Source organism: Geotrypetes seraphini, chromosome 2 (assembly GCF_902459505.1).
Source record: "Geotrypetes seraphini chromosome 2, aGeoSer1.1, whole genome shotgun sequence".
In the NCBI taxonomy this organism is placed as follows: domain Eukaryota; kingdom Metazoa; phylum Chordata; class Amphibia; order Gymnophiona; family Dermophiidae; genus Geotrypetes; species Geotrypetes seraphini.
In genome coordinates this window covers 149,094,126-149,111,543 of record NC_047085.1, presented here as the reverse complement: position 1 = coordinate 149,111,543, position 17,418 = coordinate 149,094,126, and the positions used below count along the sequence as shown (strand labels likewise).

The window sequence follows — 17,418 nt, the reverse complement described above, 5'->3', positions numbered from 1 at the left end:
CAGTTAAAAAGCACCAGTTTATAAGATTCCTGGGCACATTACGTTTTAACCTCTTAACTGCATCCTCTCTTGAAACATCCATTCAATATACCTGTTTTATGCCTTATCTACTTTTTCTATATTATTTGACTTTTTGATTATGCAGCAACTTGTGTTTCTCATTTATGCTGGATAATTGAGACTCTACTGTAGATATAACAACTAGTAATCCATTTATAGATACATACTGTGTTTATCTGAAGTTTTTGGTAATGCAGACAAGCCTGATTATTTGTAAACTGGGACAAGGAAATTGAATTTGAATGTCCAAATGAGAGGCTGAAAGTCAGGTGACTACTATATAGTAGTTTCTTTATTTTAACTATTTTTTTCTAAAAGTATTTTTCCTCTAAAATTTTTTATCAAAAAGTGCTTCATAACTCAAAAAGATAAAATATATTGAATTATATTTTCTTGCAGAGATTAAGTACATTTGGGTGAATTTTGCAAACCCCAAAAAATATACTCCTGAAGATGAAATAAAATTATCAATAAGTTTTAGACCATGTTTACTTTGGCTAATACACCTTTGCAGTTATAAACCACTGTGTATGCCGTAAGTGTTCCTCTGAGTCTGTCCTGTTTGTTAAATGTTACCTTTTGCTCTTGCTTTTCGCTTCTTACTGACCCTGTGAAATAAACATCATTGCAGGGATATAGCTTTAGCCACTCATTCTGTTCTCTGTGTGGTTGACCATTGATATATTTTTTTGTCCCTGCTTACCTATTGGAACCCTGGGTATTTTGTAACAAAACTAGACTGACAGTGAGCAGACGGACACAGCTGCTGACGGGGAAACAACTGCCACAGAGGTTTGTACAGTTGCCACCGTGTAGTTGGCCAAGGAAAGTAGTGTGTAAACTCCACATTGTCTTCATATGGTAGCGAAGCTTCTCCATTACTCAAGAGGAAGATGATGTTTGTGTATGTGTGTGTGCATGCAAAATGTAGGTAAGGTACAATTTCCATGCCGTTGTTTCCTAATTGTTTTTAATTCAAAGCTTTGATTTTGCAGTGTGTTTTATTTTGGCATTTGTTTCAGTGTGTGCTATAAAACAAAACATCTCCTTTGTGTTTGGTAACCAGCAGATAAGCAAAACGCTCTTAAGACGTGTACATCCTATATGTTTTTGGATGGCATTTATGATCATTGTCTTTTTTTGAAGCCCCAGTTTTTAGTAGATTGTATTTCTCCTGTGTGATCAGAAGGCAAATGGTGGTTTCTTGCCTTTTGTCATTTTGCCTTGCTGCCTTTGAATGAACAGACAAGTGGAAAACGAGAAAACATAAAATACACACCTAGCCAAGAAGTAGAGCTGCGGAAACCATTTGTCATCTGAATTTGAACGGGGCTGGAAGCCACCCGGATGAAATTTGACTTCAGTTTCCAGATTTTCCCCTAATGTGCTAGGGAAGTCCTTCAGACTTTAACCTGCAGATATGGAAAACATTTGAATAAATTGGCTTCTGATTTAGTGAAAAATCAGACAGCTGCACAATGTGCTGAAATCTATTTTAATGTTTTGGTTTTTTGGAAAATGTGAGTAGATTTGAAAAAATCAATCCTTGACACTTCCTAGTTTCATTGAACTACTCGCCCAACCTTATTATACAAATGTTTGAATACATCTTTAAAAAAGGGGGGGATGGGCCTTCCCAATCCAAAGAAAGTACTGCTATATAGTTAGACTATCATCATAAGTCTCTGCAGTTTTGTACTGTGGGTTTTTTTTTTTTTAATATTTTGTTAGCCCTTTTTGTTCATATGCATATGTCAGATCAGTTCAAACACACTGAAAAGACTTCCTGTTTGGACTGATCTGATGTCTCATTTGTTCCTTTTGTTTGTATGCATATTGGTCTGCGGGGCAGAACTTTCTCCTTTCTTCTTTAGCTTTTTTTATTATATATCATAAAATAATTTTGCCATATTCTCTGGCAGTACTTTAGATTGGGAAGGCCGGGGTCTGCCCCAATGTTTTTGTTTTGGATGAGTGCATCTCCAGTCTTCTAGCACTCCCAGTTCCAGGGCCAAAATTTCCAACCAGTAAATTGTATTTAAATATCTTTCAAACACGTTTTGCACCCAGAGAGAGATGATAGTCATTCCTGTTTCATGACAGTACTTGTCCCATGTAACATTTTATATAATAATAATCATGGATGCCTTGATTCATAAATCAAGTATTTAAAGGGCATCAGTACATGATGGACAGTGTAGGTACTTGAAAACGAATAAACAGTTTTAGTATATTGAAGAAGATGATAGCTATTGCACTTCTACCTTTTCACAGTATACAGTATATCACAACATGGTGTAGGGCAGTGGTCTCAAACTTGGATTTGTAGGTACTTGGAGGGCCTCAGAAAAAATAGTTAATGTCTTATTAAAGGAATGACAATTTTGCATGAGGTAAAACTCTTTATAATTTATAAATCTTTCCTTTTGGCTAAGTCTTAATAATATTCTAATTTATAGCTAAAGAGACATATGGTCAAGAAACTGTTTTACTTTTGTGATTATGATAAACATACCGAGGGCCTCAAAATAGTACCTGGCGGGCCACGAGTTTGAGATCACTGGTGTAGGGGAATGATCCTTAATGTCTACACAATGTCTACACACATGCCTTCAGAAAAATCAGTGATATATGTACAGTGCTGCATACGCCTTTCAACACTATAGAAATGATAAATAGTAGTATTTATCAGCAACATTTCTTATACAAATAGCTATCTATATGTAACCTAGCTGCACCAACTATGCCTTTTGTGGTGTTGAAACATTTACTCCATGTTTTAGATCTAAAGGTTTAGCTTTCAGATCCAATGTAAAAACAAATACATAGAAACTGAAAAGGACAGTCAGTGTGAACCCACTTAAGGCCAAGAAAACAAACACACACAAATCTCTGTAGGTATGATATGACTTGCAGGTTTGTTGTGATGCAAAGTGTTATGTCACTTCTTGGGCCTCTCTTTGATATTTGGGATTTGGGCCTGGTTTTGATATTTAGCCTGGAGAAGGCCTTGGAAATAGAGAACAGATGTTTAAAAAAAACACATTTCATTCCATAATTTCTCAAGGCAGGTTTGTAATCAGAAGGCATGGAAACCTTATCAAAGCTACAGTATGACTACAACTACACATGCATTTCACACAATGCTGAGATGCCTTTAGCTGAACCTTTATAATCTGGGTACTGCAAATAGATGACTAGAATTACTAAAGTGCACTACTGCATTAGGATATGCTAACACCATTTTTGCATGTTCGTACTGCAGGTCTTATTTTACACAGTGGTACCTAATTAGTAATGCTTGTTAAGTGTTAGCACATATTAGTGAATCCAGCTGAGAATACAGTTACATTTTGTGCTACTATGGCTTTTTAAACCTTGTGTTTGAGTTCAGCTGATACCAAATAATTTTCCTGTTGTAGATTTAAAAAATTTAGGGCTCATTCAATCCCTATAGGTGTCGGAGCATTTACCATGTCTGCTCGCGCTATCGGACTTCATAAAAGAGGGGGTTAAGGAACATCAAGGTGATAAGTTAGGGGGCATTTACAACATTAACATGTGTTGTTTGCCCCTTAATGCTTTTTATAGGATTGTAACTTGCATGTTAAAATGAGATGTAAATCATGTAAATACAAGCAAAACAGCTCAGTACTATGTAAATTGAACCTCGTGGCTGACAGCAAAAGCTGCATTATCATTGGAAAATATCACCAGCTTTCCAGCCGGGAAGCATCAGATCACAAAGCTGCAGCCTGATTTCAAGGTGTTCCATAAAAAGGAAGTACCTACCTTTTATAATCTTTGGTTTATCATGGGGTTGGGGCAGAAGCGATTCCCATCTTTATTCCTGCCTCTGACTGGCATTGGATTCTAAATGGTGCTAGTGCCCCTTAGCGGTAGTATCATTGTATTACTGCTAGCTTGCTCCCCCTAGTGGTAGTCATTAAGGTACTACCACTGTGAGACAACCGCTAGGGATTCTGCTACCAGCAAGAAGAAGGAGTGGCTGAGGATCACTTCTGCCCCAACCTCATGATACGCCAAGGATTGTAAAGGGTAGGCCTAGGAGGGCCTAAAGTAAGTTATGGATACTTTTGGTGATTAAGGGAATTGTCAGGTCAAAGGGATAGTATTGTGGGTTCTCTAGGGCAGAGAGAATGTCATTCATGGGGGTAATGGGGAGAGAAGACAGCTCCTGATTTAAGTACTGTCCTCTTTAATAGGCACCTGGGTGCATTGGGCTTCATCCTAGTAGCTTGATGTATCCAGGTACTATGATTAAAACTGCCTGTGAGGATGATTGGAAGCATTGTTTTTCATATTCTTGAGAGTAACTAAGCTGTGGTACTGAGTTAACACAGATTAGTCCCTCCCATAATTAAAGTGCAGTAAAACCTTTTTTAACCCCCTCTTAACTACCCCCTCTGATAATGAAATTAGACATATTTAACATTTATCTAATGGATGTAAATGGAGTTGAGTTAAAAAAAAAAAAGCAAAGTACATTGCTCATCTTGCCCAGTTTAGTAAAATTTGTGCTGGTTATGATTTTATATTCAAACTTTTCTTATGGCTGCCAGTCGGATCAAGAGGATGAAACGGATATAAAAGCACAGGTACAGATATATTTATAGACATACACGTACATATAAGTTGGTTTCTATTTTTAGTGCTGGTGTCGGTGCTCATTGCTCTTTGCATGGTTTAGCCAGTAACCTTGCACAGCAAAACAAAGCCACATTTTTGTCCCCTTGGGATACCATCTCCTTTACATTTCCTTTTCTTTTCACTTTTTTCAGAATAGTCTGATTAAGCGAATAAAGGGTGAAAATGTATATGTCAAACATAGTAATCTTATGTTAGAGGTTGGTATTGGTAGATACCACTGCATGTACATGTGTATTGGTTTTTTGATGGTAAACCTGTGAGCCTGTATCCCGATGCATGGTATGTGTATTCCTGCCTGCCGTTACATTTGAGTATGTTTTCATTTTTTAAATGCCTTTTGTATCTGTAGATTTGGTATATATGCTTTTTCTAGCTTAAATTATATATTTCAGATCTATTTTTATTAAACGTATATGCATAATTGTTTCTAACCATATAATCCTAGTCAATGTGGATGACCTCACACAACAGAATTTTTTTTTGTGCTGCTACCCTTGAAAGTGCCAGATTTTCACTAGTGTTGTGATAATGCTGTGATGCAGTAATCCCCTTTCCTAAAGAACTTATTAACTTATTTCCTACTAATCTAATTGCACACCACCTTTAAAATTTTAGTTGCAGCCGCTAGGTGGGCATTTCTAAAAATTCTGCCTTTGTTTTAACACCAGGAGTTAGAAAAAAATCAAGAAGAGCTGATGAAGCACCAGACCAATATCAGTGAGCTGAAACGAACGTTCTTAGAAACTGCCTCAGATTCCACATTAACTAATGAATGGGAGAAGAGGCTTTCTACATCACCAGTTCGACTGGCTATAAGACAGGAAGATGCCCCTATGATTGAACCACTTGTGCCTGAGGAGGTCAGTTCTGTAGGTTCTCTCACCTTCCATCTAAAGATACAAACACCCTTTAGGCCTAGTATCCCAAGGCTTAGGAGTTAAACTGTTGTATAAGGATGCTTAGTTGAACCCTTGCCTACTGGCACAGTAGATGATAGCTGCATTAATATGGTAGATCTCTTCATGCATCCAGTATAACTAAAAAATGGACAAATCCAGAAGAATCAGGGTCAAGGCATGCAACATTTTTTAGTTTGATTTGATGCATAAGCTCTCAGTAGTGATTGATGAACAGAGTGCCTGCATCTATAGTGATCCTTCATTATAGGGAACCTCAACAGAGTCTGGCTTTACTGAATTTTATTTTAAAACTGGGATTCAGTATATGAAATATGGGGCTCACTGTAACAAAATTTGATCTAGAGTTAGTCCTATATGTGCTAGGGGTTCCCAAAGGTTAATTCTTGTTTTGCATAGGGGGTCATTCTTAACAGTTCCATAAATTTCAGTAGAGGAAAGCCTGAAATGCACAATTTTGCCATATTCTGTGGGAAATAAAAGTGAGCAGAGACATTGTTTTACAATTGGACCAGAAGAGAGCAAGAATAACATTCTTAGATGTAAAATTAGAGGTTTTAAGGTACTTTTGAGTCTGGTGAAAGCTCTAATGCTTCAGATATTTTCCACCATCCCTAATGGGAAAAGTCTTTTCAAATAAAGACAAAATTGTTGTCAAGCGCTATCACCTTTTTAATTGTTCCCAGGCTGTTTAATTGGAATGGGTGTTGCCATGAAAAACTGGGAAAGACTCTCAACAGATTGAACAGAAGACAGGGACCCTCACAAATGACCCTACAAATTGTATTGGAAGACCTCATAATCTAGTGTGGTTGAGTTGATATAATCACCTGGAGAAGATTTTTCCATTGAGGACCTGATGTGAGTGTTAGCTGCACAAAAGAGAATGTAGAGGCTTTGTTCGCTCTATAGCAGTTGAACACTTGAAGTTAAAATAAATTAACATCTTAAATATCTGTATTTAAGGTTGCCCATTGGCTCCCAGTAGAGAAATCCATTGATTTTAAGATCACACGGCCTGATTTCTAAAAAAACTTCTGAGAAGATGCTGAAGTATTTTTCTAAATATGTAGCACATTATATTCCTAACCACCAGTATTTTCTGAGGTTAATTCTTAGTCTATCCCCTTTTACTTCCATCCTATGTTTTCCACATTCCAGAGTTTACATTTAGTTGAACGAGACTTGCCTCTATGTATTTATGCCACATACTGTAGGTATTTAAACATCTGTATACCTTCTACTGCATTTCCTTCAAAGTATGCATATTGAGAACTTTAAGTCTGTCCTCATTTGCTTTATGACAAAGACCGCCAACCATTTTAGTAGCCTTACTCTGGACCAACTTCATCCTGTTTATATCTTTTTGAAAGTGCGTTCTTCAGAATTGTACACAGTACTTTAAATATGGTCCCAAGGCTGGCTATTGGCCGTTCCTCTCTCTTTGGTTGTAAATAATAATAATAACAGTTTATATACCGCAGGACCGTGAAGTTCTATGCGGTTTACAATGATTAGAAATGTTACAGATTGAGTGAATAAACAAAGTTACAGATTGAATGAATAAACAAAGTACAGATTTAGCGACAGGTGGTTCTTGCGCTCGATTGTTAAGGACAAAGTTTGAATAGGTTGGTTTCCTAAGTATTTCAGGAATAGATGTGTTTTTAGGCGTTCCTGAATTCTCCATAGGTAGTAGGCACAAGCAATTGTTCAAGGTCTTTACCCCATAATGCTGCTTGATGTGCGAGAAGATGTTGATGATGACTTTTAAATTTACAACCTCTAACCGGTGGAGAAACGAAGTTCAGGTGCGAGCTTCGCTTGTGTCTGTTGGTTGAGAAAGAGAAAAGGTCTGTTATGTATTTAGGGGCTAAGCCATAGAGTACCTTGAAGCAAAAACAACCAAACTTGAATTTCACGCGTGCCTCCATCGGTAGCCAGTGTAAAAGTCGATAGGAAGGTGTCACATGATCAAACTTCTTCAGTCCACAAAGTAGTCTAACCGCCGTATTTTGAATTAATTGCAATCGCTGCATGTACTTCTGGGGGAGTGCCAAGTAGGCGATGTTATAATAATCGATTTGACTCAGAATAAGGGATTGTACTAGAATTCGAAATGATGAGGCATCAAAGTAAGCTCTGATGGACCGAAGTTTCCAGAGGGTGTGAGATTTTTCTGATCAAGGAATCTACCTGGTCTTTCATGGTCAGGTTCTGGTCCAATGTTACACCCAATATCTTCATAGTGGGTTGAATGGGATAACTAAGGTTGTTGATGCACATTGGTGCTTTAGTGTCGAATGGGTATGGCGCTGCTATGAAAAATTTTGTTTTCTCTGAGTTTAGTTTTAGTCTGAATTTGGTTATCCATTGCTCCATCCGATTTAATGCTTCTGTTGCTTTGGGGGTGACTTCTGAGATAGAGTTGGTGAATGGGATAATTATCGTGAAGTCGTCAGCGTAGCTAAATAGTTTTATCCCCAGCTGGGATAGTTGTGCACCCAATGAGGACATGTAAACATTGAAGAGCAAAGGGGAAAGCGGTGATCCTTGTGGCATGCCAGATGGATTGCTCCATGTATCTGAGAGATCGTGATTAAAACAGACTTGGTATGTGCGTGATTTAAGGAAACCTCGAAACCAGTTCAGTACTTCTCCTCTGATTCCGATTGCATCTAGGCATTGTAACAGTTTTCCATGGTTCACCAAGTCAAAGGCAGAACTCATGTCAAATTGCATGATTAGGGCGTTGAGGCCCTTACTGAACAAGTAGCGCAAATTGTCCAGAATGGCCGCAATTACTGTTTCAGGGCTAAATAGAGGCCTAAAACCAGATTGAGTTTCGTGCGGGAGGGAGAATTGGTCAAGGTATTCCATTAGTTGGGTGTGTACCAATCCTTCCATGATTTTTACCATAAATGGAATAGATGCTACAGGTCTATAGTTGATTATTGATGTTGCTGATTCTTTACAATTTTTTTGGATTGGGGTTATTATAATATGACCACTGTTGGTGAGGAAATTTCCATTGTATAGGTTATTAGTTAGATAATTCAATAGGGATAATTTAAAGCCTAATGGAGCTGCTTTCATAATATCTGGGGGACATGAGTCCAAGACACAGTATGAATTAGAGTATTTGTTATATAATTTGATGTAGTTATTCCAATCTGAGTTGTGGAAGGAACTCCAGATCATATCTGCTGATATTTCATTTTTTCGTATATCAATTGATTGATGTTCGTATGCAGGAATTGTCGAGTAGTTGTTTCTTAGGTTTTTGATTTTTGAGTCGAAATGTTGTGATAGTTCGTTTGCTGAGGGTAGTTTGGCATTATGCATGGGTTGAGTGTGGTGTGTGGTGTCGAATAAATTTGTAACTATGTTGAACAGTTCTTTTGTATTGGCTCCTTTTGAGCCAGTATTAGATGAGTTGATTTTGGACGAGTAAAATTTTTTACGTTTTTCTTTTATCTGTTGTTTGTAGAGTTTTATGTTGGATCTCCAGATGTTTCGGTCTGATATTTTTCCCGTTTTTTTCCAGATTCTCTCTAATCGTCTTACTGATTGTTTCATTATTAGGAGTTCGACGTCAAACCATTTGTTGTATTTGTTTGAGCAGCTTTTGCTCTTTCGTATTGGGGCAATTTTATCTAAGATGGACGTGCTAGTTTTTATCCAGTGAGCATGGAAGTCAACTCCTTCTTCTTCTTCTAAAGTATTTTAAAGCCATACAGAGGTAGTTTATAAGGGTTAAATATTTAAACATTTTGAGGCAATCTTGCAAATCTTCAGATATAATTTCAGTTGTGAACATTGTTAATGTTTCCAGAGGAATAAACATACTTGGCTGTTATAGGAAGCTGTAGAACAGGGGTGTCCAACCTGCAGCCTGAGGGCCACATGTGGCCCAGTGAAGTATTTTGTGTGGCCCCGGTGGAGGGCGATGCAGTGTTTTCCTTTGCTGCCTCTGGGTGTTTACTGTCTTGCTGGCTCCCTCCTGTGTCTTACTGCAGCGTTTGCACGTTTTTGCGGCCCCAGAAACATTTTTTTCGGCCAATGCGGCCCAGTGAAGCCAAAAGGTTGGACACCCCTGCTGTAGAAGGTATTGAAGTGAATACAGTCAGCTGAATTGTGATAACTGTTTTTGTTAAGGAAAACAGCTAAGTACAAGGGCAAGAGGAGAAGCAGGAGGATCCATAGGATGATCATTATAACCCATAGGATGAGGCAGATGATCAAAAATTAGTACATATATTTCAAAAAGAAAAGAAACCAGGGGAGTCTGGTTCAACTCCTGCTACTGCTTCTTTTGATCTTGGGAAAGTCCATTTCTTCAGGTACAAATTCTGAATGTACACATCTTCAGTAGGTTGCAGGTAGTAATAAAAGCCATTTTACTAAAGTATGCATTCAAAACAATGGCATTACTTGGGATTTTGAATATGTAACTGCTGGTAGCAAACATGCATAACCAGTGGTTTTCTAGATTACAAATTTCTAAGTGGTGGACTTGATAAAACTGGAGATCTAAAAAGAGCCAGTTAGGAGCAAAGCTACAAACTTTGTTTTGCAATTTTGAGGCATATTTTAATGCCATGGATGTAAGCCCACCCCAGCTCTATTACTTCTGAAATTCTACTTTTAAACAAGCTGTTAACTGACACTTTTGTAGTCCTTAGAGAGGTGTAAATGCCAACATTAAATTTTGATATGTTAGACATGCCCAAACCGCACCCAGAACATGCCTCTTGAAAAATGGTATGTCCTGAGAACATGTATAAGTAGTGGCTATTCACTTGGATGCAATGCATCACATTCTGTTTGCCATCAGGCCTTCTAAAATGACTTCAGTAGCTGTTTAAATTCAGCAAATTTCCAGCTATATTTAAGAGAAACTATAAGTCATCTGCTTATCTTTAAGCAACAACCATGCTGCTGAATGTTGACCAAGGAATCAAAGAACTGAGGTATAAAAATGCAAAAGACCTTCAAACAATGGTGAAGTTGTATAAATGAAGAATTACCTTCCCAGATGATGTAAAAACATAGGCAACTGAATCTTTGGAAAGGGTATACCAAAACCAGATTAAAATGGAAGGCTCTATTTGTGATTTATAAACAGTTGTACAGAATTTTGTTCCATTTTATACTTTAATAAATAGTTAAAAGATAAAATCATAAGTGTTCAAGGTTTACATAAGAATTGCCGCTGCTGGGTCAAACCAGTAGTCCATTGTGCCCAGCAGTCCGCTCACGCGGCGGCCCCCAGGTCAAAGACCAGTGCTCTAAATGAGTCCAGCCTCACCTACGTACGTTCCAGTTTAACAGGAACTTGTCCAACTTTGTCTTGAATCTCTGGAGGGTGTTTTCCCCTATAACAGACTCCGGAAGAGCGTTCCAGTTTTTTACCATTCTTTGGGTGAAGAATAACTTCCTTACGTTTGTACAGAATCTATCCCCTTTCAACTTTAGAGAGTGCCCTCTCGTTCTCCCTACCTTGGAGAGGGTGAACAATCTGTCTTTATCTGCTAAGTCTATTCCCTTCAGTTTTTTGAATGTTTCGATCATGTCCCTTCTCAGTCTCCTCTTTTCAAGGGAGAAGAGGCCCAGTTTCTCCAATCTCTCACTGTACGGTAACTCCTCCAGCCCCTTAACCATTTTAGTCGCTCTTCTCTGGACCCTTTCGAGTAGTACCGTGTCCTCCTTCATGTATGGTGACCAGTGCTGGATGCAGTACTCCAGGTGAGGGCGCACCATGGCCAAGTACAGCAGCATGATAACCTTCTCCAATCTGTTCCTGATCCCCTTCTTAATCATTCCTAGCATTCTGTTCGCCCTTTTTGCCGCTGACGCACATTGCGCGGACGACTTCATCGACTTGTCAATCAGAACTCCCAAGTCTCTTTCCTGGGAGGTCTCTCCAAGTACCGCCCCAGACATCCTGTATTCGTGCATGAGATTTTTCTTACCAACATTCATCACTTTATACTTATCCATGTTGAACCTCGTTTGCCATGTCGATGCCCATTTCTCAAGCTTGATTATGTCACGTTGCAGATCTTCGCAATCCCCCTGTGTCTTCACTACTCTGAATAACTTTGTATCGTCCGCAAATTTAATCACCTTACTCGTCGTACCAATGTCAGATCATTTATAAAGATGTTGAAGAGCACGGGTCCAAGCACCGAGCCCTGCGGCATAAATGAGGGTAGAGTCTGCAGAGGGGGATGGGAACAAACTTTGTCCCCATATCGTTCTCTAATACTTAACTGTAGCAAGTGTACTCCGAGGACAGCCTACCCACCTCTCCTAGTTGTCTTTTTAGTTTTGTTACTGAACTATGGTCCTGTGAGCTGATGTCAGGCAGGAAGGCACCTGTATGCATACAGTATGGGCAGTGCCTAAATATTTAAAGTCTGCACCATTTGGGTCTGCACCATATTTTGACTGTATGCTTATTTTTATGATAAATTACATCATCTTTTGGAACATTTTCAACTTGTTGGATGTTGTTTAAGTATCAATAAACTTTTACATCAAGAACATCGATTCCACAATACCTTCTCTGGTAAAGATTTAAAGTGACAGGGCACTTGGCAGTGTCCTTACTTGGTTCCATGGATGACATCACCCACATGTGAATATATATGTCTACTGTCCTTGGAGAACACATGCTTCAGGTAAGTATCTTTGCTTTTTCCTTTCACTTTAACAGTCTAGGAAGTACATTCCACAGAAGGGGTGCTTTTTATTTTTAGATGTAATTAATGCCTGGGTGGACCGTGTACTAAGATTCAGTTTCTGGCAGTAAGACTTTTATGCAAGACATCTATTGTTGGACCCGAGGATTTCAATAACCAATATCAAGATCTTAAACATGAACCAGAGCCTTGGGGACAGCCATAAAATAATGGGGACTAGATTGAAGACATTCTTTTAAACTGAGAAGCTGGTGTTTGTAGCTCTGAAGAACACTATTACATTATAAGAGGTGAAAGAATCATTTTATGAAACAGAGTAATATTATTTAGGGTTTTTTTGTATAAAACATTTTACCTGCAGGAAAGGGCTCTGTGTGAATGCTGTTAAGAATAGGAGCAGAGTAGAGACATACTGTACATGCAAATTATTCAAAACACTTGCAACCAGAATAGGTGTGAATTTGTGCTTGTTCATCCCAACATTATTGTGGCTTTTTCAGGAGCTCATTTTATAAAGGCCCCTAAGTGCCTATGTTGCTTATATAAAATAGGTACCTATTTCACATTTGTAGGGGCCCTGTTAAAATAAATAAATGTATATACCGTATTTGCCGGCGTATAAGACAACTTTTCAGTACCTTAAAATCCTCCCCAAAGTCGGGGGTCGTCTTATACGCCGGGTACTGTTTACATGCCCTTACTTTACATGCCCTAACATCTCCTTCCTTACCTCCTTACGGTGCTTACGGTACTAGTAAACCTGCCGGGACATCAGCGGGGCCATGGCGGGACATCAGTGTGACAAGGGTGCCATCTCCTTCATCCTGCGCAGCGGGAAGCAGCGGCGCTCTGGCCCCACCCCTTTTCTCTTTACTACGTCTCTCGCACATGCGGCCGTGTGTGGAGTCTAGCCCTTAAGGAAGTTGCGGGGGCAAACAGGAGGCTTTTGAAGGCTTTTAAAGGGAAACTGTCATGCCAGCAAACTTGCTAGGGACTTGCCCGGCACTTGCTCTCTCCCTCTATGTGTTATCTTCCTTCTATCATTGACAGTTTCAGTTTGGTTAACAGTTTAGAAAACAAATAGCATGGCAGCTCCCATGGGTTTATTGTTCTATTCAGCTTTAGTGAATTAATTAAAATTGTTGAAATAAATTCTGATGTTCTTTTAAGTTTTATTTGTTGTGCAGAAGGTGTGCGGAAGAAGGGGTAGTCTTATATGGCGAGTATATAACAAACTCTATATTTTAACTGTAAAAGTTGGGGGGTCGTCTTATACGCCCAGTCGTCTTATACGCCGGCAAATACGGTAGATATATTCTTATAGTATATTGTGGAAACATTTGGTATTCTGAGTACAAAAATTTCAGAATTCCTGCTCTGGTCTAGTGTATGAATACTGCATTTGAAGAAGTATTGCAAGGGGTATTCAGTAAAAGCTCATATTGCTTTCCAGACCCTTTTCATGCCCTTTTGCAGACCCTTCTGCCAGTACTGAAGTAAAAATGCCAGTTTGTACCCGATGAGACAAACTTTGTTTTGAGACCAAATGTGAGACCATTTGCTATAAATTTATTTTGGATTTTTGTTGTCACTCTGAAATCAACATTTATGTATTTGAGTATATATGTATTTCTGTGTATATCCGGTATATGTATAGAAGTGCTTGTTAATTATATCCTGCCAATGCATGCTGAAAACTGTATGAGCATATGGGGGGGGGAGTGATGTTTTAAATGTTAATATTTCATCAGGAATGATATCTTGTTGGGAGGGAAGGGCTAGTAATAGATCTTGATTACATATCTAGTTCACAATGAATTAGGTTAACATAAGGCCAGAAGTCCATTAAATCTTACTATCTTCTGAATGCCTAACAAAAAGAAATGTATTTCTAGTTAGTTCTTCAGCAATGAAAATCATTCTTTTTGAACCCTGGATATGATAAACAGTTCAGAATAGGTTGATTAGCATTTTTCCTTGATCTGCAAATGCTGGATTTTTTTAGCTTCCAAGTGCCTTTTTAAACCATTTTCATTTGAACTACCTTTTACACAATTTTTCACCAGGTATTACATAATTCCATTAATATAACATTAGAACTGTATGTTTGCTTAGATCTGTTGACCTGTTACTAAAAGGTATGTTTATGAGCTATGTTTATGTTCCTTATACTTTGCCCATTTGGATTTGTTGACAATATAGGAAATTCCATAAGCTACTGAAAGCTGAGTTCAATAGAATTATTTCACAACAGACGTTACTAGTTTTGTATGTGTGTGTGTAGGGGGGGGGAGATTTCTATAAAATGTTCTGAAAACAAATATAACAGAAAATAAATCCCTCAACATATGAGACAGCTCTGCGGGTGCCGAGTATCCCCAATATTGAGTAAGCTCCTTCACTATCATGGGAAAGGAAATGTGATTAGCACTCCCACTCATACTGAAAAGTTGGCTCCTATGCTCACAAAAAGTGGAACATATATATATATTCACCTAGCTGAATTCTTGATTGGGGGGTGAGTGGAATTTTTGTTCTTCCCCTTAGCAGATCAAGGAGAAAAAAATTGGAAAAAGAAGTTGCCATTTTTTTTTTTTTTAAATCTTTATTGAATTTTCAGAGCTGTCAAAAAGTGCAATACAATATACATACCAATAATAATAAACAAATAAGCACTTATAATCAATCAGTATCAATACAACAATAAAACCCCCACAACCAACCAACATTTTTATCAAGGAATAAAGTCACATGAAATGTATACCCCCCTTCCCCCCCTCCGTATATGTGTGTATTATACCAACAGAAATAAGGATAAAAGACAATTATAATGAATCCACAAAAGATGTCAATGAGCCCCAAAATAATTTGAATATATTAGAATGCCCCAACATATCCGCATTCTTCTTCTCATACTTATAGCTTAAGCATAAATTTGCCCACCAAAAAATAAAACTAAGACGATCCCAATTTTTCCAGTTACAGGTGACCATTTGCATGGCTATTCCAGTCATAATAAGAAAAAGCCGGCATTTATATTTATCCAATGAGGGTTTGAGATGCAATATCATCCTGCATATGACAACTTCATATGCCAATGGAATCGATGACTTCAGTATGGTATTAATCTGTCCCCATATTGACTTCCAAAAGTTGAGTATCAAAGGATAATAGAACAACAGATGATCCAATGTCCCTATGTCTAGATGACAGGGCCAACATCTATTAGATTTAGAACTATCCAATTTCTGTAAACAAACTGGGGTCCAAAAACTTCTATGTAACAAAAAACCCATGTTTGTCTCATAGATGCTGATGCTGTACATCTCATCCTCCAAGTCAAAATTTGTGGCCATTGAGATGCAGAAATCTGCTGCTTTATCTCAATGCTCCAAATGTCTATAAACTAGTTTTTTGTTTTTTATTCAAGAATTCAGATATTAATTTATACCACTGGGCGGCCTGATGTCCTAGGAAATCCGTCTGGAAGCACAGGACCTGCAAGCTATAATGATTTTTTAGATTTCGCTAATCAGGGAAGCCCTTCTGAATGGCTTGCTTCAACTGCAGCACAACAAAGAAAAATGTATTTTTTATCATTGTACTTTTTTCATTGAATTTTCATGTTTTTATATGTTTTATCTCCTGAACATCTGTATCCATAGTTTTTTGTTTTTGCTTCAACTGCAACCACTTATAATTTTGAAACTTTGAAATACCAAATGATTGTTGCAGTCGTGAAAAATCAAGCATTTTCCCATTTGATAAAACATCATCTAGTGTGCGTACACCTGCCTGCATCCAGTGCTTCCAGAAGATCCCAGACTTGCCAATTTGAATCTTGGAGTTTAGCCATAAGGATTGATAAGTGGATTTCTCTACTGGAATATCTGTTAAGTTATTAATAAATTTCAAAGTTTTCCAGGTGTCAAATAAAATACTATTGTCCTTAACATAACTTAATACTCAACACATGAAACAACCGTAATGGGGACATAAGTTGCTACTCTAAATACAACCAATCAGGGAGATGTTCCATGAGCTCAGGAAGGATCCAATACATACTCTGACGCAGTATATAGGCCTGATGGTACCTATAAAAGTTTGGGAAATTTACCCCACCCGCCACAATTGGTTTTTGTAAAGATACTAAAGCAATACGAGCAGTTTTACCCAGCCAAATAAATTTAGTAAGAATACTATTTAATTTCTTATATAAAGACCCCTGAAAATAAATTGGCAACATACCCATTTGGTAGCAAACCACAGGCAAAATCATCATTTTTACAGTTTGGACTCTCCCCCACCAAGAAAGATGTAAGGGGTTTCATTGCTTACACATTCCTGAGACCTTTAGCAATAAGGATTTTTCATTTACTTTCATCTTATCTTCCAATGTTTTTTGAATTCAAATGCCTAAATATTTTATTCCCTCTTCCTTCCAGAGAAAAGGGAATGTATCAAATAATCCTTTTGGACAATGTACATTTAGCGGAAGAACTTCTAATTTACTCAAATTTATTTTATATCCCCCAAATTTCCAAAATCTATCAATTAAATCTAATAAATGTGGAATGGTAGTTTCAGGATTCCTCAAACAAAGCAATATATCATCTGCATAAGCAGAGACCTTATATTCCCGACCTGCATAAGGAATACCCCGAATCTCCTCTGCCTGTTGAATAGCCAATAACAAGGGTTACAGAACAATATCAAACACAAAGAAGATAAAGGACACCCTTGTCTAACTCCGCTCTCCAGACAGAAATGTTCTAAAAAAGTATTATTAATATATAATCTGGCAGAAGGGAAACTATACAAAGTTTGAATCATTTGTATAAATCCAGAACCGATACAAACTAATCCATTGCTTGATACATGAAGGTCCATTCCACCCGATCAAAGGCCTTCTCTGCATCTAAGGATACAGAGAAGGCTGGATCTTCCATGGCCTTTGTTAAATTTAGCATATGAAAAGCCAATCTAGTGTTATTGGACGAATGTCTTTTGAGCAACAAACCCCGTTTGGAGCATACCGATAATATAAGGGAGAGCCTTGACCA

General features: G+C 37.9%; 1 protein-coding gene across 13 annotated transcripts in view; it reads left to right on the top strand.

Moving 5' to 3' along the window:
• EPB41L3 (erythrocyte membrane protein band 4.1 like 3) overlaps positions 1-17,418 on the top strand; it is a 356,951-nt gene that overhangs the window by 296,994 nt on the left and 42,539 nt on the right. For 8 of the 13 annotated variants that reach the window (XM_033933985.1, XM_033933993.1, XM_033933992.1 and 5 more), the window contains exons 13-16: positions 799-852; positions 4,644-4,679; positions 4,863-4,928; positions 5,400-5,591. In XM_033933985.1, coding sequence (XP_033789876.1) covers positions 799-852; positions 4,644-4,679; positions 4,863-4,928; positions 5,400-5,591 — 348 coding nt within the window. The remainder of the gene's footprint in view (positions 1-798; positions 853-4,643; positions 4,680-4,862; positions 4,929-5,399; positions 5,592-17,418) is intronic. The other 5 variants (XM_033933990.1, XM_033933988.1, XM_033933984.1 and 2 more) reach the window with 4 other exon arrangements.